General features: G+C 37.5%; 1 protein-coding gene and 1 non-coding gene across 2 annotated transcripts in view; one reads left to right on the forward strand and one right to left on the reverse strand.

The window, feature by feature from the left end:
- Positions 1-14,423, forward strand: part of LOC145686785 (dipeptidyl peptidase 1-like) — a 57,005-nt gene that overhangs the window by 30,132 nt on the left and 12,450 nt on the right. Inside the window, exons 5-7 of the mRNA XM_081760442.1 lie at positions 5,159-5,281; positions 8,432-8,618; positions 11,383-11,494. Of these exons, the coding sequence (XP_081616568.1) occupies positions 5,159-5,281; positions 8,432-8,618; positions 11,383-11,494 (422 nt within the window). The remainder of the gene's footprint in view (positions 1-5,158; positions 5,282-8,431; positions 8,619-11,382; positions 11,495-14,423) is intronic.
- Positions 131-202, reverse strand: TRNAR-CCG (transfer RNA arginine (anticodon CCG)). Its single transcript has one exon. It is a non-coding gene; the product is annotated as a tRNA-Arg (tRNA).

A 14,423-nucleotide genomic window follows, 5' to 3' on the forward strand; every position in this document is an offset into this window, starting at 1 on the left:
GTGCCGGTTAGGCTAAAGGAGACGGTGATTATGAGAAATGAATCAAATGGTGGAATGAAGAAAGTGGAAGGAAACGGGAGAACCCCGAGAACACCCACGAGTACAGTGTTTGTTCACCACAAAGTCCACACGGCGCGAGCTGGGATCGAACCAGCGACCCCAAGCACCGGAGGTGAACGCTCTACCACTGAGCCACCGCGCCCCCTAGGGTACATTATGTGATATATACACTAAAGTCTAGCTCTGGATAATTCCAGTTAGATGGAACAAGGAGTGAAGCCATACCGGTCGATGTGCGGGGGTGTTTGGAAAATGGGAGGGGTTAACAGGAGTGTATAAAAAGAACTTTACATTGGAATGTTTCTATAGTGCATTTCAATATCCATAATTTTTAAGCTATAGTATGTAAAACTAGCGATATCGTTAACTACTGGTTCCACCTCCTCCGTTAACCCTTTATTCAAACCGGAAGTGGTTAAAATTAACCATTTCCGGTTTCAACATTTATCGCCGTAGAACGAAACGGCAACAAATAACAAAAAGCGGTTCTCTGCTAACGATTCAATATCTCAGGATAACGTATCATGACTATTCACAAAACTCTACCAAAACCGGAAGTGGTTCAAATGCACTACTATTTTCGGTTTCAATACTGATTTCCGTAGAGCTAAGACTTTAATACTATCAAGATGTTGTTGTTTTTTGCAATCGATCCAGCGTTCCAACAATAGGTTCCATTCATTTCGTTAACCATCTATTCAAATCGGAATTGACTAAAATGAATAATTTCCGGATTCAATATTTATCGCCATAGAACGAAAACGGTAACAATAACAAGAAGCAGTTTTCTATCAACGATTCAGCGTCTTAAGTTAACGTATCATGATTATCCCCAACACATTACCAAAACCGGAAGTAGTTCAAATGTACTATTACCTACGGTTTCAACACTACTTTCCATAGAGCAAAAATAGTAAGAGATAGAAGGAAATAGATATTTTATGTGAATTCAACGACCCAAGAATAGGTTCTACCTCCTTCGTTAAGCTCATATTGAAAACGGAAGTAGTTCAAATTAGCAATTTACGGTTTCAACGTTTATCATAGAAGCAAAACGGTAACAGATAGCGAGAAGCTGCTTTTTGCAAGTGATTGATCGTCTCAAGACAATGTATCGGACCGGACCGAATTTTAAGGTTCAAAAATGTAGTGGGTAGAAAGGAATAAAAGGTGCTGAAAAATCATTCAAAAAGGTGCGAAAAAGGTGCTAATAGGATATCTTCAATAAGTGCTATAGTATACAGTTACGTGAACATTCTTTATGCATTACACCAGCAAATATTGTTAAAAACTTGGCTTTAAACATTTGACATAAATTGCAAAATTGTTTTATTTATTCTCATAAACTTGTACAACATTCAACATTCTTGTAATAAAATTGTGGTTAAAACCAACTCGGTATTTTTTTTTAAAATACCCTAATTTAGCAATATTGTGGCTTGAGAAACCGTTACATACTATTGGGTTTTCAGAAACTGGTTACACTTGATTATGCATAACATTTCTATGGTTTCCAATGTTAATTTCTGTCGCTTGGAGTTCAGGTGATCGTTAAACATTGCTCGACATAAATGGAAACCAGTACTGCACATCTTGTATGCACACGGACATTAAATTCAGTTGAGTTTGCAAAGGTTTCTACGTCTGGGTTGTTTCACAAATTCAGTTCAAATTTGTCCCTAGCAAATCTGTCAAGATTGTTTCTAAATTTATGAAATATTATGTGCAAACCAGATTGAATATAAAACATATTGTTCTGTCCAAATTAAAAAAAAAGAATAGAAAAAAGGGACAATAAAGGTGCTGAAGGCTAAAAGAAGTTATAAAAAGGGGGTATTTATTAATTTAGCAAGAAAGGTGCAACATTCATGAAAAAAAGGTGCAACAAAATGCGTTCATTTCAGTTCGTTTATGAACGGAAATACCTATTTTGAACATTGGTTGTAATAACAACTACATTTTTAAAAAAGGTGCTGCACCTTAAAATCCGCTCTCTAGTCATGACTATCCACAGAACTCTACGGAAAGAGAAAGCGGCTTCTTGCAATCGATTCAGCGTTCCAATAGTAGATTCCACTTCTTCCATTAACCCTCTATTTAATTCAGTTGATTTTGTGTTTAACGTCCCTTGCAGCAGCGAAGCTATATGAGACGTGGACATACTGATTAACATGGAATCCGAACCACATGAGTTCCCGCCGGGAATCGGACTCGAGTCTCCCACGCCATAGGCGCGTACAGTAACCTCTTAGCTGCGAAGGACTTCACTAACCATCTATTCAAACCGTAAGTGGTTTAAGCTAACCATTTCCGGTTTCAACATTTATCGCCATAAAGCAAAAACGCTAACAGATAGCCAGAAGCTTTTTTCCCTTTTTTTGCAATACAACAACATAACATTACTATTCGCAATACCACGCGGAAGCTGGAAGTGGTTGAAATTTACTACTAGTTCTGGTTTCATTACTGTTTTCCATAGAATAAAAACGGTAAAAGATAAAGGGTTTTTTTGTTTTAGATGCGGAGAACTTTATGTTAAAACACAGAAAAGTGTTTTTTAATATCCATGAAATTGGCTTTACTTGACAGATCATTTTATGGTATTAATATCTGAATATGACTTGGGGCATGTGGCCACCACGGTTGGCGCGTACATGGCGTAAACTGGAGGTCCAATTTTCTCACACTCTTCGCAGTAAATCAGGCAGTATTTCGGCAGTAATGCGTCAAATGTTAGCTTCTAAGTGCTCAATTGTTTCTGGTTTCTCGGTGTAGACATGCGACTTTCCACACCCTCAGACAAAATAATCTAATGGCGTCAAATCGCACGAACCACATGGCCAGTTAATAGATCCATCTCGTGAAATTAATCGTTTGTCGAATTGAATCATATTTTTCAAAATAAATTTGCATAATTTGCAAACACTGTTCCGGCGCGAGTCTATTCATGATGACCTCAAAACCTAAACTAACCTCAAAACAACCGAGAACTGTAATATCAGCTCTCACAGAGAATAGTGTTCTAAGCCTAATATTAATAATAATAATAATAATAATAATAATAATAATAATAATAATAATAATAATAATAATAATAATAATAATAATAATAATAATAAACCTTCAGAAGGAAATAGCTGTTCATGAATACAGCGATCTAAGAATAAGATTACTTTCGATTTTTGTCTCTCTACAGGCCCGTAGCCAGCCCAAAGATGTAGGGAGGGCCAGTAGAAGTTAGGGGGTCCCGACCCAACCATATTATAGTTCATTTGCAAGCTTACCGTGAAAATTTTAGGGGGCCGGTGAAAATTTAGGGAGGGCCGGCCCACTCTAGCCCCCCGTGGATACGGGCCTGTTTCTCTATTCAAACCGGAAGTAGTAGAAGTCTACGCTTTCTGGTTTCAGCAATAATCAGATTCATTTTCGGATGTTGATACAGTACGGCAAGGAAAGAATCCATATCTGATTTTGTATTTCTAAATTGAAACCGGAACTGGGAGAAATCACGAATCACTTCTGGTTCTAATCTTATTTCCTATACATTAAAAACTGTACAAGTAAAGGACAAATTATGGACTCAAGATCCCAGCAATGGATTTCACCTCAGTCTTTTTCTCTTGACGCCGGAAGCAGGGCCGGTTTTACCATATGTGTAACATCGAGGGGTGACAAAATCCGTCATACGTGTAATTATACTATTTAAAATAAATATTTCTTGGAAACATATTTCATGATGATGTTAGTTAAATTTACTAAGATAACCTTCTATTTTAATAATACATTCATAAATCATGTTTAAATCACATTAGTTTAAGGTCACATGTAAAGTGCAAAAGTAAATGGACAAACAAATCCCAACATGAATTGCCTGATTGTTGTCAAATACACGAACTTAATTCTTAAACAGTAGCGAACATCTCTTCCATTTAGTTATCACAGTTTTGATATGAAAACTAGTTTTTTTTAAAAAACAAGTTCCATATCGTTAAAGGTATAAACAAGTTTTCTTTTTTAAAAAAAATTAACAGATGTAGAAGGAAAATCAAGAAATAAAGATACAAGAGAAAGTTGCACTCAATCGGAAACTGATATATTGAGGTTGAAGCTCGATATTTAATTCTATAAAATAATTACCATGTTACTTCTCTTATTGTGTTTGCTTTATCTTTCACTAACATAATAGGTTATTATTTAAAGGAACAAAGACACAACGAGATTTTTTAGGATTTAGATTTCTGGGCTTTCAGCATCTATGGCCAAGACAATGTTAGCCCGTTACGTATAAGAGATGACGTCCCTCGGCGATCACACTATCCGGGGAAAGGGAAGGAAGGAAAATGCCTGGGACCTGTACGTGAAGTACCATCCCGGCATTTGCCTGGTGTGAAAGAGGAAACCCTCACTCAGAAGGCTGGTCTGAGAAAGCTTTTTACACTTTTTTAACCGAGTGTTCATACCAGGAATCAAAGCCTGGACCGCTCACACCAAAGGCGAGAGCATTAGCAACTACGTTACGCGGAGCCACCGATATGGTATTTGTAGTGTTTTGGTCTTTCTGAGTGCGAGTACTCTTTCCCTCCCCTTCGTTGTTCATGATAGAGTAGCATAATTAAAATCGTGGCTTTTAAGATTTGTTCCTTCTGGAGGAAAGAGAAGGTGCCACAAATAATGCCATTGCACGTGGCGGCAAATTGCCTAGGGCCGGCTCTGACCGGAAGTAGTTGAAACTGGCAACATTTATGGTTTCAAAGTTGATTCCTATATAGTAATAATAGCAAGGAATAGAGAAATGTTTTTGGATCTGGATTGAGCGTACGAAAAGCGAATTCAACTTCTGACTTCTCTCTCTCTCTATTGCAACCGGAAGTAGTTTATATAACTTCTACTTCCGGTTTTAATATTGAATACAATTGTTTTGAAAATTTACCATAGTTTCATATTATGAAAGAAAACCCTTTTTTTAAAAAAAATAACATTTTCACTGTGTTGTGTTTGTGCATGATACCTACAATTGAATGTTGAAGATCCTAGAATTGGTTAAACGATTTGTAAAAACTGCACGAAATAAAATACTTTTTTTCCTTTTAACCTACAGGTCCAGATATCCTTCCCCCCCGACAGCCCCTGCTACTCCAGAGATTAAAAAGAGGGCCGCAGAACTACCAGAAAATTTCGATTGGAGAAATGTCAATGGGGTTGATTATGTGTCTGCAGTTAGGTAAGTGTTATTTAAGACTCGATATCAAAAAAAAAAAAAAATCTAAAATAGTTTTTTAAATACATTAATTATAAAAAATGTCCGAAGATAATATAAGCCTACGAGGTATGATCAATAAGTACGGTGAATAATTTTATTAGAAACAAAGTAATAAGCTTACATGAAATTTGATGATCAATAAATACGGTGAATAATTTTATTAGAAACAAAGTAATAAGCTTACATGAAATTTGATGATCAATAAGTACGGTGAATAATTTTATTAGAAACAAAGTAATAAGCTTACATGAAATTTGATGATCAATAAGTACGGTGAATAATTTTATTAGAAACAAAGTAATAAGCTTACATGAAATTTGATGATCAATAAATACGGTGAATAATTTTATTAGAAACAAAGTAATAAGCTTACGCATGAAATTTGATGATCAATAAATACGGTGAATAATTTTATTAGAAACAAAGTAATAAGCTTACATGAAATTTAATGATCAATAAGTACGGTGAATAATTTTATTAGAAACAAAGTAATAAGCTTACATGATCAATAAGTACGGTTAATAATTTTATTAGAAACAAAGTAATAAGCTTACATAAAATTTGATGATCAATAAGTACGGTGAATAATTTTATTAGAAACAAAGTAATAAGCTTACATGAAATTTGATTATCAATAAGTACGGTGAATAATTTTATTAGAAACAAAGTAATAAGCTTATATGAAATTTGATTTAAGTTCCTTTAAGGAACTATCCTTGGGTAGCAATGCACTTATCCCAACGTTGAATCCATGACTGGAAACTTTCATTTGGAAGGGCGTTCAGCTGCTCTGTCGTGGTTCTCTCAATGTCAGGAATGGTGTCAAAATGTTTTCCTTTAAGGATGGTTTTAATTTTGGGGAAGAACCAGAATTCGGATGGTACTAAATCTGGTGAGTAAGGCGGATGTAGACAGACAGGAATACTTCTTTCGGCGAAAAACTCGTCGATCAAAAAGCAAGGTGTGGCACGGCGCGTTTTCATGGTAAAGAAGGAAGCGATTTACTCATTTAATCGGCGGTTAAATGATTCTCGAACAGTGATTCTCCTGTTTGAACAAATCATTTGTGCCGCTTTTTGCACGTTATCATCTGTTTTGACGTCTCGATCGTTCTCGTTTTCAAACCGACTCGTCGCCGCTTTTGAATCGCTCATACCACTTGTAAATAGTCTTGAATGCCACAGCTTCTTCGTCATACACTCATTTTGACATTTCGTGAGCTTTTTCGGCACTTTTTTGCAGCTTAGAACAAAACTTAATGTTGGCGCACGACACTCTTAACACGTCCTCACTCTTCTGCCTCTGGAAGCCAACTAACATATCACAACTCGTTCAAACTCAACACTGAATGTACAAAAGGTTTAGGCTACCGGGTTTACTAGTTGAAATGGATACTGCATCGATAGATGGCGCTATGCAACAGCATTCACTGTACTGTTTGATCATACCTTGTGCACACATAACACAGTGACATATTTCCTTTAGTGAAGCAACTCAGGCTCTTGTTTCCTCTCTTATGATGAACACGAAGGAGAGTAGCTTTTCAGTCTCACAATCATGTGTTTGTTTATAAAGCGTAGGATATTCAAGCCTTTGCACATAAACTCTGGCATATTCAATGCTTTGGACATAAAAAAGTGACACCTTTCTCTCTCTCTTTCTCTCTCTCTCTCTCTTCCGTCGCCAAGTTTGCTTTGTGGTGGACAAACCCCACGTTGCGTGGGTTTTCTGAAGGTTCTCTCGTTTCCTTCCACTTTTTTTAATTCCACCATTTCATTCATTCTCATCATTACCATCTTCTTAAGCATACGCGTCATAATCGTGGGACGTAAAACCGAAAAATTTATTTCAATTCTCTATCCCGCGGAAATGGATAGGAAGAGCGGCAAGGACTTTGAAAATTTTCTTTGTACAAATGGGGGTGGGAAGGGGAGACATGCTTAGGAGACACTTAATGAGTTGAGTTGATTTTAGTTTAGCGTCCCTTTCAGCAGCGAGGCTATATGAGACGTGGACCTACTGATTAACGTGGAATCCGAACCACATGAGCTCCCGCCGGGAATCGAACCCGGGTCTCCCACGCCAAAGGGGCGTACGCTAACCGCTTAGCCACGAGGGAGCTCAGGAGACACTTAAGTCGTTGAACCTAAAACCTAGAACATTCAAATCTTTGCACATAAAATGTGTCACAATTTCACATTCAATTCTTTGAATATAAAACGTGGAACATTTAAGTCTGCGCATAAAAGGGACACATTCAAACCTTTGTGTTTAAGACGAGCACATTCAAGCCTTTGCACAAAATTCGGCACACTTAAGTTTTTGCACATCAAAAATGACATAGTCAAATTTAAGTCTTTGCGCATAAGAGGTAATATTCAAATCTTAGCACATAGAACGAGCACATTCAAGCTTTGGCACATGAAACACAGCACACTTAAGTTTTTGCATATAAAACGGGACACATTCAAATTTAAGTTTTTGCACATGAGAGGTGATACATTCAAACCTTTGGACATAAAACAGGCACATTCAAGCCTTTGTACATAAATCATGGCACATTTAAGTTTTTGCACCTAAAACAGGACAAATTCAAAACTACATAAAAACGTAGCACATTTAAGTTTTAGTACATAAACATGGTGTGTGGTGCACTGTAGATTGGCCCCACCTGATATAGACCTTAATTTTCAATTGCATGGCTAACATGTTATTAGTTTTCTTCGGACATAATCTCTTTATAAGATTATCCTATTCCATTATTAGTGATGACAAGAAGTAGGAGAAAATTGTGAAACATGCTTTTGTCTTTATTTTTTGGTAATAAGAAATCGAATAAGTAATTAGTAATACATATGTCAAGTATCGACTTCCAATGATTTGTGATAATAGACTTACATTAAAGAGCATATAAGAATAGAACGTAAAGTTATATTAAATAATAAACTTAAAATGTACACTAGAATATCAACAAACTTTTGTATGTGCAACAAAACTCTCTAACTGTAACTCAACAAATTTCTCTAACAAACTCTCTAACTGAATATCAACAAATTTCTCTAACTGTAACTCCTGGAAACAATCTTAGATTTGTGATTTCTCTTTGAACAGGGACCAGGGCAGTTGCGGCAGCTGTTTTGCTTTTGCATCGACAGCTGCAGTAGAAACTAGGCTTCGAGTCCAGACCAACAATACATTACAAATTACGTTGTCGCCTCAGGATATTGTTAGTTGCGATAACTATGATCAGGGATGCAGCGGAGGATTCCCGTATCTCGTTGGAGGAAAATATGGAAAGGTAAAAAATAATTTACTATTTATTACTTTCTGTATTTTACAGCATAAGAGAAAATATCAATTTGAAGGGTGGTTTAAGATAAGGTGAACAAACCAGTGGTGCCGATTTCTGTCTAACTTTGGGGATGGCATATTCCAAATTTGCTAGATGTAATCTAACAAGACATCAATAAAGATTTTAATACAAGTACGTTGATCTAAGCAAACTTCATGGGACCTGAGCACCCTCGGCTCCCGAGGAACGGCCCACATGGAACAAAGTACTCTTTTCTGTTATTTCCGTTATTCAAAAACCTGATTACCTGGTGATACCTCACTACCTCACCTACAGTTGGAGGAGCAAATTACACACGTGCGTTTACAATTAGACGAGTTTTGGCAACGTTATCAGTTGGCGGGAATCTTCCCGTAAAACCGGAAATTTTGAGTGTAGCGGCAGTTCAGGAAATTTTTGTTTCAAATTAAATGAAAACGGGACATTTTGACATTTTCAATTTTTCTAGCAGATTTGTCCAATCTTCCTTACTTTCGTCAATCTCTTTCTTATTCAGAGACAAGAACAGACGTTCGAACATCTCAAGGCTGGTGGATTTCGCATCCATCTAACCTGGAATAAAAGCAACTCCATGGAGAAAGAAAAGAAAAATGTCAGAATCGGAAAAAAAAAAGACTGAGACATACATATACGTTTTAGCTGACGGAAAATTTTGCATCCAATCGCAAGTTTCTCCGCCCCGGACACGAAATTTACTGACATGCAGTAGAGAACTGATAGTAATCTGCATAACAACAATTGTATGTTTTTACTCAAAATTTCCTGATCATACAATGTTCATAATGATCAATATATTTAGTCATTCATTTAGTTGGACCGGAACGACGTTCCGGAAAATATTTGTCTTAGGTACTCTGTAGTTCATCAACAAATTGGTTGCTGAGACGTGTGTACTACAGTCTCCAGTAAATATAATTTTCCAGTTAAATCACTGCATTTAGTGCTTTCGTTAGTACGTTAAGATCATTAACCAGCAGAGATAACTCCCTTGGATGTCCAAGAGACGCCAATCCCGGGAGGTTCACTTATGTCTCATCATTTGCCACCCACCTTCTTTCTCCAGCCAGGATTTTAAGTATGCTACCCCATCATGAACAACGAAGGGGGGGAGAGCAATTCTACTCAGAAAAACCTAAACACTTCAAATAAAATCTACGGGCCGCGGTGGCTCAGTGGTAGAGCGTTCACCTCTGGTGCTTGGGGTCTGGAGTTCGATCCGAGCCCCCGCCAAGTGAAATTTGTGGTGGACAAACACCGTGTACGTGGGTTTTCTCGGGGTTCTCCCGTTTCCTCCCACTTTCTTCATTCCACCATTTCATTCATTACTCATCATCACCGTCTCCTTTAGCCTAACCGGCATAACCGTGGGACGTAAACTCAAAGATTTAATTTCATTTCAAATAAAATCTCGTTGTGTATGTTTTTTTCTTTCTTTAATAATAATTTATTATGTTAGTCAAAGGTTAAGCAAACACACCTGCAAAGGGAAGATGGTAGCCATTTTTTATAGAATTCAATATCGAGCTTTAATCTTAATAATTCCAGTGCAACTAGCTTTCTTTATTTTTATTTTTTGATTTTCCTTCTACACCTCTTTTTTTTTTTTAAAAAAAAAAGAAAACTTCTTTCCACCTTCAATGATAAGGAACTCGTTTTTGACAAAGACTAGTTTTCATATTAAAACTGTGATAACTAAATGGAACATGTGTTCGAGAATTGAGTTCTTGTATTTGACAACAATCAAGCAATGCATGCTGGGATTTGTTTGACCATTTGCTTTAGCATTGTTCATGTGATCTTAAACTAATGCAGCCTAAACGTGATTTATGAATGTAGTATTCAAATAGAAGATCATCTTAGTAAATTTAACTACCATCACCATGAAGTCTGTTTCCAACAAGAACCATTCTTTTTTAAATAATCTAGGTCTAGTTGTGACAGATTTTGCCGCCCCGTGCGAATGCATGTGTTGCACGTGCGATAGAGCCGGCCGTGTGCCCAAATTTGATGTCCCTTTATCTCACAACTCTGGTATTTGAACTTGAATCCTTTGTGTTCTGAACATCCATATATGGGTTCATATTAGTGGTGGGCACAAAAACGTTTTTTTTCGGTTTCCCTGTTTTAGGAAAACCGAACTCGGGTTTCGAAAATTTTCAAAAAATGTTTTAACCGAAACCGGCTATCGGTTTTCTCCAAAACCGGTTTCGATTTCTCACAGAATCCGGTTCCGGTTTACTTCAAAACCGGTTCCGGTGCTCTCCAAAAACCTGTTCGTTTTTTTTTTTTTTTTTTTACCGAAACCGGTTTCGATATATTGATTTTATGGCATTGAAACATGCGTCAAGAACACAAATGAAACAAGCTCAAAAACATGTTTAAATTCTCGTAAAAAGGAAGTGCAAACCGAAATCAATATACTTAAAAACCAATATGCTTAAAAACCAATATGTTTAAAAACAAAACTGTTTTTGTTGTAAACGGATTCGGTTTTCGGAGAACTACAAAACTCTACTCTGGTGAGAAACCGTACCGGTTTTGGAGAAAACCGAAATGTCGTTTTTTCATATTTCGGTTTTCCTAGAAACCGGTTTCCGATTTTTATAAAAACCTATTTGCCCATCCCTAGTTCATATACAATACATAAACTTATTTTCCTATCAAAATAATTTTCAATTTCATACAAAATCTATAACGCTTAATTTTGCAGGATTATGGTCTGGTAGAGGAAAGTGAATATCCTTATTTGGGAGAAGATGCTCCCTGCACAACATCTGACTCTGCCTTAAGACATTATACAGCAGATTACGAGTACGTTGGAGGTGAGTGGCTTATTTAAACTCTAGTGCTTCATTTTAGCATATACAGGAGTTGGGCAAAAAAAAAAAAAAAAAAAAAATCTAAAACGTTTGCAAAAGTGTGAAAATCATTCCTAGTATGGTGTGGGGCCTCCTTTTGCGTCCAAAACAGCTTGGATCCGACGTGGAATGGACGTATACAGCTCCTGAATCTTGGTGTGTGGAATTTTGTACCAATGTTCCTCCAAAACATGCTCCAGCTCCGTAAGGAATGCTGGTGGAGTTTAATGAGGCCGAACACGACTTTCTAACTCAGACCACAATGGCTCAATGATGTTCAGATCTGGTGGTTGTGGGACCCAGGGGAGCTGTGATAGCTCCTGGTTATGCTCCTCAAACCATGATTTCACCGTTTTTGCAGCGTGACAGGGTGCCAAATCATCTTGGTAGATGCCATGACTGTCAGGGAACAATATTTGGGCCATGAGTAGAACCTGGTCCCCCAAAATGGCCTCATACGCCTTAGCATTCATCATTCCATGCAGGACAAGGATGTGACCTGCAAAAGACCACGATATCGCTGCCCATATTGCAACAGAACCACCCCCATGCTTTACAGTTGGGAGCAAACAGTTTGTATCATAGGCCTGCGACCGTGTTCTCCATAGTAAACACGACTGGTTGTTGGAAACAAGGTGAAGAGTGATTCATCGGACCACAATACGTGTTTCCACTGCTCATGAGTCCACGCCTTGTGGTCCTTGCACCACTGGATACGCCTCTTCGCATTTACTGCTGTGACCAGAGGTTTGGCGATAGCGGCTGTCATGAATTTTCATTTTATGAAGTTCTCGTCGCACTGTTTTCGACGAAACCGGGTTCTGTAGACCGGAATTGAGTTCAGACATCATTTTCATTGCAGTGATCTTCTTTTTTGCTGCTACAATCCGTTTTAATGCCCTCCGGTCCCTATCTGACAGGATTGTCTTTCGACAACTGTTGTGCTTTGCAGACGTCGTTCGCTCATGAATTGTGTATGCCCTCGTAACATTGGACACTGTGCCTTTCGATACCACCACAATGTTCGCCACTGTTGCCACTGAAGCTGCAACCAGACGGGCACCAACGATCATACCTCTTTGGAAGTCTGTCAGGTCGCCCATTTTATCGCACCACTTTCACAGCACGACACTCAGGTGAACTGGTTACTGTTGACGGAAGAGGAAGGTCCACATGATACATTAAAAACAAAAAACGATCGGCAACCGCAACACGTGTTGTACAGTGGAGGGCCAAACTTACGTGACCTGTATTAAGTGTTTTTAGATTTTTTTGTCTAACCCCTGTATTTTATTACAATGAAGAGTTCCAAACAATATTAGATCTATACATAAGTATGGAAAGTCTTATTGAATAACTACAGTCCTTAACAAACGTTGAAGGCCACGTATAGAATATGGTAAATGTTATTGTGACTTTAAAACGTATAAAAAAGATGTTTCTGGACAAATTGTTGGACATTTTTGGAAAGAATAAACGAAGTCGCTTATTTTGGCGTTTGAAATCTGAAAATCGAAGCATACTTCGTGAAAATATGCCACTCCTTATGATTACACAATGAGTGAAAACACAGTATTTCTTCATCTTTGTGAACGAAATTTTTAAAAATGGGGAAGACTCTAACACGATTTCCAATACTGCCTTCATCTTCAAGATTTTACACACATACTGCAGTTGCTCAAGCGATTCCTGCCGCAACTGTAGAAGATCCATTAAATTCTACGGGTATATCAAAATAAGTACCCATGCACCATGCACCTTGTAATTGTTTTGAGGTTTTGGTCACAAAAGTTAGACGAAAGTGCTTATAATAGAGAACTTATATCCCTTTATTTACGACATTATGAACCAATGAAGCAAGACATGATCTTCTTAGTGTTTTTTGTTTGAATTGGAGTAAAATAAAATATTTTTGCGCAACAATTGAAAAAAATTCTTTCCTGAATTTTTGGCGGTCCCTTTGACTCAAAAGTACCGTCAGGTCAGAAATGTCATTTTTCACAAAATGCACAATATACAAGAAAATGTTTTAACTATTTGTTTTGTGATTTTTAAAATAAAATATGACATGTAAGTGAACAACTTACCTTTATTACTACTCTGAAATATATGTAGACATTTACTAATCACAGTTGAATACAAGATAGCCTAAGTGCCAACAGGAATAACTTTGGCACGATTGGAACACACAAATCTATATCACTGCACCAATAGTCTTTGATTTTCGGAAGTCTGTGGTACCCAAAGAGAAACTATAAACCAAGAAACCCATAAATCTCTCCCACACTTATTGGCTGTATCTTCCTTTGTTTTTGATCGGAATACAAATTGGATTGGTAGACAATGTTATTAATGATATTACTGTCAAAAAATGTCAGGAAATAATCAGTAGTGGTCCAATGAATAGAATATTTCTGTAATGGGACCTTTCTGCAGTGTGAAAATCGGGATAGTTGTGCTTACGTCCTTCTTCCGCCATTTTCTTGCGATTGGAATATTCGATGGAAGCGAACATTCTTCACCTTCTACAGCAACTTCTGGTTCCCTATCGTCGGGTAATGGCTATTTTCTGGAACAAGAACTTGCCTGTTGACCAGAATTCGGATTTTCATTCTCTTCGTCGCTTGAACCCTCAGGCGTTACGACATTGTCGTCCATCTCTTCCAAGCAGAAAAGGATTTCGTCTGACGGGAGCAGACGTCTATGTTCAGCCATCTAAAAAAAAAATGTTAGTATCATAGGTGAATTACATAAATATCGTACAAATAAGTTAATTTTAGAGCCCTATTTACTCAAATGTACCTAGCCCGTAGCTCAGTCGGTAGGGTGGCCGACTGCCAATCCATCGACCCCGGTTCAATTTCCTGTGGGTGTAGTAGAGGAACCTTTCACC

Source organism: Thermobia domestica, chromosome 5 (genome assembly GCF_964235325.1).
Source record: "Thermobia domestica chromosome 5, izTheDome1.hap1.1, whole genome shotgun sequence".
Taxonomy (NCBI): domain Eukaryota; kingdom Metazoa; phylum Arthropoda; class Insecta; order Zygentoma; family Lepismatidae; genus Thermobia; species Thermobia domestica.